At 51.1% G+C, this 10575-nt stretch overlaps 1 protein-coding gene across 1 annotated transcript in view; it reads right to left on the bottom strand.

Moving 5' to 3' along the window:
• Positions 1 to 1534: 1534 nt before the first annotated feature.
• Positions 1535 to 10575, bottom strand: part of LOC122375133 (elongation of very long chain fatty acids protein 6-like) — a 51025-nt gene continuing 41984 nt past the window's right edge. Inside the window, exons 3-4 of the mRNA XM_043354343.1 lie at positions 4358 to 4468; positions 1535 to 3619 (exon numbers count right to left, since the gene is read on the bottom strand). Coding sequence (XP_043210278.1) covers positions 3376 to 3619; positions 4358 to 4468 — 355 coding nt within the window. The 3' untranslated portion in view covers positions 1535 to 3375. The remainder of the gene's footprint in view (positions 3620 to 4357; positions 4469 to 10575) is intronic.

Genomic DNA, 10575 nt, shown 5'->3' with positions numbered 1-10575 from the left:
CCATCGCGTTTGTACAGTGCACGGGAATTACAAAGCACTGCAGCAGTTTTTCGAAGACCTATAGGGAAAAATGGGGTGGGGGGAGGGCTTGAATGGATTGCTGTCTATCAAGGAGTGGATTGAGGTCTACCCAAATGAAAAAAGACTGGCTGGAGATATTGCAATAAAAATTCTGACAAACGAAAAAAAAGGAGGAAGGAAAGGGACACAAAAAAAGATGAGAAAAGCAGCAAGACTGAGCAGTTTCACCGCAGGCAGAAGCTCTTTTCTGGCGAGTATTCAATCCTACAATGTTCATAAGAACAGCTCTCGGCAGGCACAGAACCTTTCCCTCCCCCTCCCCCTGGCTGATGTTCTCGAATCAACAACCCATTTTCCGTCACCCGAGTGAGCCGCTGAGTGTTTTTACAAAACACCCTCGTATTTACACGCAGACCACGCGCTGGATCTTCGGCCAGATTGGTCAAATTTGGCCATTATGTAGATGCGCCAAAGGAGTCGCACCACGCCCGAAGTGAAGCCGGCAGAAGGCGATGTTGAATTTCTCAACATGTCTGAGAACTCAGATCGCGGCGGTCAACAGCTCCTAATGTAGAAATGCTGATGTTTTGATAGTTGTCAAATGTCAATCAGTCTCCAGTGATGGGGAATAACGAGATGATTTGCTGGTGAACGGTTATGGCGACAAAATAACCCGTGGGAGGTCTGAAGAAAATGTTCCGATATGTTCTGATTCCTTCTCAGATTGGGAACCAGCCAAAATGCAAAGGGGAGATTCTAGTCCGGCGTCATCCGCTTATCAGCAAAACAGCAGACACCTATTATGGTAACCGACGCATTTTGTGCACACGTAAGCACACTTTCAACATGTCCGATCATCTAGGTATGGCTGCCTACTTTTATAGCATGAGTGGGAAATAAGCAGTGTCTTACCATTTAGTTATGGAACATTCTGAGCGACGAGCAGCAATACATTGCACCACCAAAGTTTCGTTCAATGTTCCTAGAAGTAGACCTACCAGCCCATTAACCTTCGAAAGACTGCTGACGCAAGGATGCCCGCTGAGCTGAAACGCTGATTTTGTGCTTGATTGGTGTTTTGTTCAGTTCTAATTAGCACTTTCGTAGGATGTACAGACTTGATCAACTTTGACGAATGAGCGCAGATCAGATTCAGTGGGCCTTCAGCCGGAACCATCGGTAAATGATATGCAATGTAATCGTACATTTGACGCGCTCGAAAGGACCGAAGTACAAATTAACATTACACATTTAGGTGGCCAACTATTTCGTTCTTATGCTACGAACAACTCCATCGTATTCGTATCGTTTTGCAATGAAACATTCCTGGTTAGTATTATTTCATTGCAGCGCGGCGTCTCCTAGACGATCAGGCTAACGCCTGAATAGGTGAGTCGCCCATATCATATGAACAAATCGCGTTTTGTGTACCGACATTCGTACCAAGTCTACAACTCATCTCGTCACTTCTTACAAGCAACAACCATCAACCCACCACTTCAAAAAGCGGCAATGCCAGCCACATCACGATTTATTCACATTCAAAACTTATCCTCACAGAACACTTCAATGTACAATACTTTCTAGTTTCTCGCATCCCTCGCTGTCACATTTTTAGGAGGTGCCCACTGACATTAGGTATTTCACGTGCCTATGTTTCTACAATTTGGCGCTCCGCCAAATCAGCGTCAGCGAATCAGACTTCTTGTAGGCTCGGAATTACATTGGGTCTTTGGTTCGCCCACATTCACGTGCATTGATCATCCAAACATCATCCATTCGACAATCGCACGCTCCTGGCAACAAAATAAACTAAGCCATGCCGTCGCACTACGCTTCAGTATGTGCTGCCATCTTTTGACTAAGACAGAAAGCTATAGTATCCATACATGTCGCACCGTGCACACAACTGGGCCGGGAATCAGTTGTGTACGACCAACCACGAAATTTTCAACTCCGCGCTACATTTACAACACGTCGTAATTTAGCCGCGACGTAAGCGTTACAACATACTTCACGATATGCACAAGAAAGCTCTTACAAACGCAACTCCATCAAATTTAACAGCACTGTGAATCAACGACGCCGCAAATCTGCAACCACGATCCACACTTTTCCGGTGCAATCCTCCCTATTGTTTGTCTGACCCTTCAAACAAATAACACACCAAGCCACTCGGCAGCTTACTAACCCTGTACGATGCACATTCACAATCCGAAACTAGCGCTCCGTCGAACACTTCAAGGGTGCATCACAGACAGTGTCCTCAATTCATAAACGGTTCGCCACCCGAGCTATGTAAGGCTGGCTCGGCATTTCTCGTCTCAGGCAGCTCGGCCTTTGGTGCGACTTCAGCTACACTAGCGCACTCTTATCATTTCAGCTCCGCTTCGCGCTCGCTACTTCGCGCAGCAGGGAGGCGTTCTGTATTAGAGCGGGCGCATTTAGAGTGGCCGTTTTAACTCTAGGTGAGCTTGGTATTCAGGTCAACGTTCAAAGTTTTACGTTGATGTTTGGGTGTTATCGAGGCTCTCTGGCCTGTTTAGATGACCAGCGAAGGAATGTAGAATGGACTCTCTGTTCTTATAAGCCACGACGTGGTTGTCGGAATGTCAAGTGGAATGAAGATGAAAACAAATTTGTCAGTAAATGCACAAGCATGAAAACATAAGTGAGTATCTTTCAAAGTGCAAAAGTGGAGTGTCACCACGTTCAAGGATTCTCACAACAGCGTATGCTAGTTAAAGGACACTTTCTGCGAGTGTTGCATTGCTATTGACAGCTTTTGAGAAACACTATTCAAAAGTGCCCGTGGATCATCTATGTGCTAGTTGTTTCCTCATGCAGTGTTTGTGTAAGGCACAATGATTTTGTGATCGTAGGGAGCGAAAATTGGAGCAATTGTCTAGCATATGCAAGTGTGGCAAGATGACTAAACCGTGGATGAGATCTTGAGCATGACATAGAAATTTTCCTAGCATTTTCAAATCAGAGCTCATGATAACGACAGACCACGAAACAACGCATCTCTAGAAACAATGAGGAAAATCAGCTCCGATGTTTTGACAGTCTAAGTGACCGAGCTGGTTGAGAAATCACCAATAAATCACGTCAACCTAATAGAGAAAAATGAGTCAACTTGCAACCGACGCCGTGCAACTCCAGACATAACCAAACGTCCTAACCCGATGTAAGCATAACAATAAACAAAGCGGGTTTGCCCAGCAAATTAAGCCGTTCAACTGACAAACCCCCTGTTTCCTCCCAAATTCCCTTCAGCCTGCACCCTGCAGCCGACCGGCGGCTCTGAAGCCACCTCTGCACGATCACCCTGCCATCTAGCGGCCAGAGGCATTACTCCAGCTTCTTCACCACTCCGTTGGTGGCGCTCCTTGGCTTCTTGGCAATGTACGAATTGTAGAAGAAGTTGGTGAAGAGCGCGAAGTAGCTGAAGTACATGATGAGCGCCAGGTTGATCATGAGGTAGGAGACGTCACACTCTCCGCCGTTGGATTTGACGTGGATGGCGTAGAAGTTGACGAGACAGCCGACCACCATCTGGGCCAGCTGGCAGGCCGTGATGGTGACGGAGATCCACCTGTGACGGACGGAAGAGGGGCGCGGTGAATAACAGCACATGACACAATGTTAATGATCTTACGAGGGGCGGCGCCTAGCCTAAGAACCTCAGGTCTTCTACATAGTATATACGGCCTTGGGTTTTCTTTTTAGGGACCTTGTAAGCAAGCTGGACCTGACTAGGAGCCATGGGGGAGACGGAAGGCTCTTAAGGTCTAACCAGCCTCCTATAAGTTGGCGAATCTCCACAATTACCTTTAGACCTCACCCCAAGGACACTGGGCCATGGCGTCTCGCCCAGGAACCTAGGGGCACCACAAAAATCATGCAACAGAACAGAACATCATGCAACATCGTCAATCTGAGAACCATGAACCATTTGAGAACCATGGGGCTGGGACAACATTCAAATTAATGTAAGTGAGCCAGAGCTCACCAACGACTACATGGATCTCACCGAGGATAACGGACATTACATGGGGGCCTGCAGTTAGGCGGGGCATCGCCAGGATTACGCATTTCACCTGGGGACCTGGAAGCAGGGTTCTGAAGCTTACCTGGGGATCTGACCTCACCAGGATTATGTATCTCACATGGGGACCTGGTACCTAGCGGAGTCTGTCGTGCATCTACCTGAGGTAATTAGACTCTGTTGTGTCCATACCTGGGGACCCGATACCTGAGTCTGTCGTGTATCAATCTCCCTGGGGTAGTTAGGCGCTGATGTACCGAGTAGCTGACGCTGATGTGTCCTTACCTGGGAACCCGGTAGCGCAGCGCCTTGAAGGCGTAGTAGCTGTACATCATCGAGTGGACCGTGTAGTTCATGTTGACGAACCAGCGCGCCGTGGTGATGTAGTCCGAGTAGCTGTAACACAGAGGTCGCGGGTTCAAATCTCAGCACCGGCACGTTCACTCGATTCGTTTCAGGTGAGTTTGATGAAGAGGATCGGCGAGATTGGAGCTTGATTCGGTTTCAGGATTACGAAAGTGCATTGTAGGATGGGTCTGTTGGTAACGATGGCAAATAAGCATACACAAGTAATATATAAAAAATAACACACAATATACACAATATACACAATATACACAAGTAAAACTTTTAAGTACATAAAACGGTCACAGGTCAGAGCCCAGTCGGTCTTAGTCATGGCTCATAACCAAATACAGAATAGACACGGACAGACACAGCGTTTCAAGTTATTCTAGAGATGGCCGAAAACGAGCAGTTCCCGCTGACCTCAGCACCCACTGAATAATCCGCCGCTAAGAGCCAGAGAGAGAGAGAGATCGCCACATCTGACCAGATCGTCACGAATACCGTATGCAAAGAGCTACCACATCCGTCTCCACACAGCAAATGTCACTCGCAAATATACCGCGGCTACGATCATGGCATAATGACAATGTGGATTGCATATTTGAATGTATGAATAAGGAGAGTCGGTGGCCAAACATGGCAAATATGGCCCTAGAGATGCTTTTATAGTCGCCATCATACCCAAAATTGGGCGATATCAGCATGAGAACGTGGGTGAGAAGAGAAATGAAAAGCTTGCTAGGAACCCGTAATCCCCACTGCTGTGCCTTGCGTTATGCAGTTGTAGTCAGCCCAATGGTGCAAGGCATTTGCAGTCAGGTAAGTTTTCAGAGGTGCTATTAATAGAGAAAGGAGAAACGCACGACATGAGGCTTGCTCAATGTGTTCCATTTGCAGCTCTGCTGGTCTGGGCTTAAGGTTCGAGCATACGCCTAAACAAGGCGTGAATACATATGTGCAGACGGGAGTACCCAACTTATTTACATACACAAGAGTGCAACTGATGCAAAATATATCCCAGAGAGAGTTTATTTGCGTCGGGTGCTTGTAAATGTCAGCGCCTTATTGGCCACTGCGTTTCGTGGCGTTAGCATGCAGTAAATGTCGTAACACGTAGACATCGCGAGGGAATACCCCTTGTTCGTTTGTTGGGGGTTAGGGGCGCGCCGACTGCGAGGCCATCGAGGGAATACTCCGTCCTCGCCTATCGAGATGCCGATTTCAGAACATCGGGAATTCGGGAGTGCTCAACAAACACTTGACATGAGAGTCTCAATAAAAACTCGCCCAGCTGCGAGCGACAAACTACAAAAAGGAGCAAAAGGGCGCTGCTGCTCTCACCTCCTCAGCACCCAAGAGATCGTTTAAAAAGAGAAAGAAATAAAGAAAGAAAGAGGCGAGAGAGATGTGGAGAGATAGAGAGAGATAGAGAGAGAGAGAGGGGGAGGGATAGGGGAAAGAGAGGAGAGAGAAAGTGGGGAAAATAAAAAGGGAACAATGCAAAATATTAGCGTCTGTCTACTATCGGAGCAGTTAAAATAAATACGAGAACAGTCCCTGAAATATCTCAGCACATAGAGGCACCAGGGGTGTCCCAATCGCGTGCTAAAGCAGAAACGCCTACGAAGGCGGATACAAAGCGACAATAGCCCGTCGATATTCTATTCACTCGTATCGCCAGCCATCAAAGGGCGTCGAGCAAGCATCACATTCGGAGCCAGAGAATACCAATCGATGGGCCATTGTCACCATAAGGCGCGATGGCAGAAAATCGTTACGAACGTGCCGCTGTGAAACGAGTACTTGTCGGCGGAATACTCCAGAACTTTTGGAATGGAGAATAATAACGGGGGAGTGACAGCAAAAATGGAAGGGCCAGCATATTCGTATGACTCCTGAAAACGCACGGAAACTCCCAAAATATGTATCGCAAGCGCCAACAAATGAGAACGCACGTTGGCCCAGCCGCTATTTAAAACACCCAATACCTACCCAGACCCAGCCATCTGAAAAGCCGGTGGGCTCCGCCGATACGGCACCCAGTTCACGTTTTCATTCACACCACTGCACCAATTGGTCTAATTCCTTTACACTGTGCACACATGATTGACTGATTCGATATACAACTCTATACTGCCTATATCCGGGGTGGGGCCACCTTCAGAGTCCCGTGGAGGGCACCAGTGGAGGCCTGTGGTGGCGAGATATTGGTCAGGGCTAAGACAGAATTAAGGAAGAAATGAAGGATAGGCCAATGAATATCGCCCAGGGATGTGAGCATAGTAGCACGTAGGACAGAGGACGGGGAAGGAAGTGGAGTGGGATATTGGAGATAAATGGGGGTAACTGGGGAGCAGAGAATGGTATGGAAAGGAAAAGTCGAAGGGGACATGACATTAAAGAGGATGTCAGAAAAGGACAAGACTGGCGAAGATAGCGCAGAGCACGACAGAAGTAGCATTACGTAAATGAACATTAGGGAGAACGTGGCATCACGGGTTGGAAAAAAGAAGAGTTCCAGTCAACCTCATACACCGAATCTAATGGCACATCCGGATCCGCATCGCATTCCCCCTTCCTCAGCACACATCGCTGACATGTGTCAGCGCTGACGATGTCAGCGCTGACATGTCAGCGCTGACATCGCTGACATGTGGGACGGAAGTTGCGTAACGCTCAGCGAGCATACCATTGATCAATCCCTGGAGCCGACGGTGTCGACCGGAACAAATCAAAGCCCGAGTCACCAGGTCCGGAGCATGAGTCCGGACTCCGGATAGTGCGGGTCAGGGTCACATGGCGGACGTTTGTACAGGTCACAAGGTCCGGGTCATTACGTTCGGGCCACGCGGTCCTTGCCACCGCCTAGTGACCCGGCGGGTCACCAAGTCCGGCTATGACGAGCCCAAGGTCCGGGTTACTTGGGTGAGATCCACCTGCATTACGATGTGGAAAGCATCGCACTTCCGATGAGTGTGTCCCAAACGTTTTACACAAACTCAGTAATTGTGTTTCCCAGAAGGGATCCCGATGTAACTAGCTCTAAGTGGCTTTGAGATAAGGAATTCCCTTATCGTAACAGTATAAGCTCCTCAAGTGCGGAGACCGGGGTTCGCGAGAAGAAGGTGTGGGGTTAGCTTACGAATGTCCGCTGCCAAGCCTTGTTTAGATCTTGATGGTCGGGAACACAGAGATTTGCTCAGAATCGCGCTATATTTGACGGAGCTTCAGGCGATACCGACACGCACACGATAACAACTGAACGGAACGGTCTCACAGTCAGCTGACTAAACATTCATCTGACGAAGCCGGGATCGTGGCTACTAAATAATAAAGGGCACTTCTGCGCATGAAATTATATACGATATAGCAGTGCTGCACCATACACCTCCCCCCGAGTCGATATCACCGGTACACCTCCCCCCAGTCGATCACACATACTGGTAGGAGCGCCGAGTGGGGTCGACGACTAGCTTCTTCGGAGGCCGTGTCTGACGGGTGCTGCGGCGGGGGACATCAGGCGGGGTGTCTGCGAAGCGGACTTGCTTCTTCGGTGGAGCTGCTACTGCTGAGGACGCTGCTCTCGTAGTAGTGGCGGCGGGTAGCGTTGCAGGTCGAGCGTCGTTGCGCTCGTTTGTAGGGACGAGCGGGTGGCATGGGCGCAGGAAGCGCCTGTTGCGCCACAGCGTGCGCCCGCTGGGCAGTTTGATGAGGTAGGCCCTGTGAGTGCCGATGGCGACGACTACTCCCGAGTGATCCCAGAGTCCGGTCTGGCGACTCTGAACAGATACATGAGAGCCGATCTTCAGCGGAGCGAGAGGGCGGGATGCTACATCGTAGCGCTCCCTGGCGGCTTCTCGCTGATCATGAGCTCGCGTGTCGCAGTCGTCTGCGGCCGCACGCCAGCGACCGGCGAAGGCGGTGTGGTGCATCGGCACCGTGCTGCGGATGGGATGTCCGTATAGGATCTCTGCAGGCGAGCGGCCGTCTGTCCTTGGGGTGTTTCTCAGCTCCAGTAGCGCCATGGTGAACTGCTCCATATCCAGGCGACCGGATGTGCTGCACTTCTGTACGAGCCTCTTGACACACTTCACAGCCGCTTCGGCGTGCCCATTGGATTGTGGGTAGTGTGGTGATGAGACTATGTGGGTGACGCCCCACCTCTTCAGGAAGTCTCGTGTGAAGCGAGCGGTGAATTGGGGTCCGCCGTCCGTCTTCAGGCAGTTTGGTGCGCCCGTGGCGGCGAACACTTGTCGGAGATGATGCACCAGGATCTTGGCTGTTGGCTCGCCGTCGATGTAGATGGCGATAGGCCACCCTGAGAGTCGATCGGCCACGACCAGCCAGGATTTGCCCGCGTGTGAGAAGAAGTCCGCGGACATCGTCTCGAAGACGCGGGACGGTTCTGGGTCACTCAGCATCGGCTCCTTCTGCTGTGATGGCAGATAGGTCCGGCAGGCTGAGCAGGTGGTGACGGTCTCGTGAACTTGTTGGTTCAGGCCGGGCCAGTAGACGGACTGTCGGGCCCGTCGTTTTGTCCGTTCTATGCCCTGATGACTCGCATGAAGTCGTTGGAGGATGTCGCGTCTGAGGCTGCGTGGGATGAGGAGACGTGTTCCACAGATGATGACGTTATCATCCAGGGTGAGGCTGTCCTTCACGTGCCAGTACTGACGCAGACTGGACGGTAGATCTGCTTTCTGGTCGGGGAAGCCTTGTAGAATGACGTTCGTCAGCGCCTGGTATTCATCGTCGTGCCGTGCGGCTGCACGGATCTCGTCGATGAGCAGGTCAGGTGCGGGGTGACTCTCGTCATCGGACATCTCCTGTATGTTGGCCAGGGCGATGCTGCGGAGATGAGGATGAGCATCCTCTTCAGCTACCAGGTCTTCCTGTGTTGGGTCTTCGATAGGCGCTCTGGAGAGGGCGTCCGCGATGCAGTGTGTCTTGCCGGACTTCCACACTGCTGTGAAGTGGTATGGCACCAACTTCTCGCGAAGGCGGAGAAGACGAGGGTTCTCCACTTGTGCCAGAGATTTCTGGTTGAGCAGTGGGATGAGGGGACGGTGATCGCTGACTATGTCGAACTCCTTCAGGCCGGCCAGGTAGAGGTGGTTCTTCTTGACAGCCCAGCAGATGGCGGTCATCTCCAGCTCGATAACGGCGTATCGGGACTCGGTGTCAGAGACAAACCGAGATCCACACTGGATGAGACGCCAGTGTTCGTCTTGAAGCTGGAGAAGCGCGTATGACAGGCCATGCAGACGCGTGGCGTCGGTGTGGAGAGCTGTTGGCAGACCGGTCTGGAAGAATGCCAGCACGGGTGCAGACAGCAGAGCTGCCTTGACTGCCTCGAACGCTTCCTGGTGGACGCTGGTCCAGCACCAGTGGTTCTTGGGCTGAAGTAGAGCACGCAGCGGACCGGCGGCATGCGCTGTCTCAGTTGAGAATGAGGCCAGCTGGTTGACCAGCCCCATGAAGCTGCGGAGGTCTGTCAGGTTCTGTGGCGTTGGGAAGTTGGAGATGGCGCGAAGCTTGCGCTGATCCACGGTGTATCCGTCCTTGCTGATGTTGAACCCGCAGTACTCGACCTCTGGCTGGGCGAACTGGAGTTTCGCTGGGTTGAGTGTGATGTTGTGCTTCGCACATCGCTCCAGGACGTCGATGACGTGCTTGAGGTGGGACGAGTAGGTGCTGTCGTGACACAAGATGTCGTCGATGACCTTGCAGGTTTTGGGGATGCCGGCCAGTGCGACATCACCTCGGCGGTTGAACTCATCTCCGGATGAGCTGAGGCCTTGGACGCATCTCTCGAAGCGATATCTGCCCCATGGGGTAATGAAGCAGGTGAGATCTTTCGCTTCTTCAGCGAGTGGCACTTGAAAGTAGCCATTCTTCGCATCGAGCTTGGTGAAGAACTTGCTGTCCTTGTTGATGTTCGTGATGACGTCTTGGCATGATGGTGCAGGGTGGGCGCCGCGACGTACGTGCTTGTTCAGCATCGTCAGGTCGACGCAGATCCTGACATCGATGGTGTTGTTGTCTTCTGATGGCTTCTTCGGCACGACGACCAGTGGATGACACCACTCTGTTGGATGGGTGACTTCCGAGATGATGCCATCCCGCTGTAGCTTGTCCAGCTGCTCCTTGGCTTT

Source organism: Amphibalanus amphitrite, unplaced genomic scaffold (assembly GCF_019059575.1).
Source record: "Amphibalanus amphitrite isolate SeventyFive unplaced genomic scaffold, NRLGWU_Aamphi_draft 001781F_arrow, whole genome shotgun sequence".
NCBI classification, from domain to species: Eukaryota; Metazoa; Arthropoda; class Thecostraca; order Balanomorpha; family Balanidae; genus Amphibalanus; species Amphibalanus amphitrite.
This window is presented reverse-complemented; position numbering and strand designations above follow the sequence as displayed.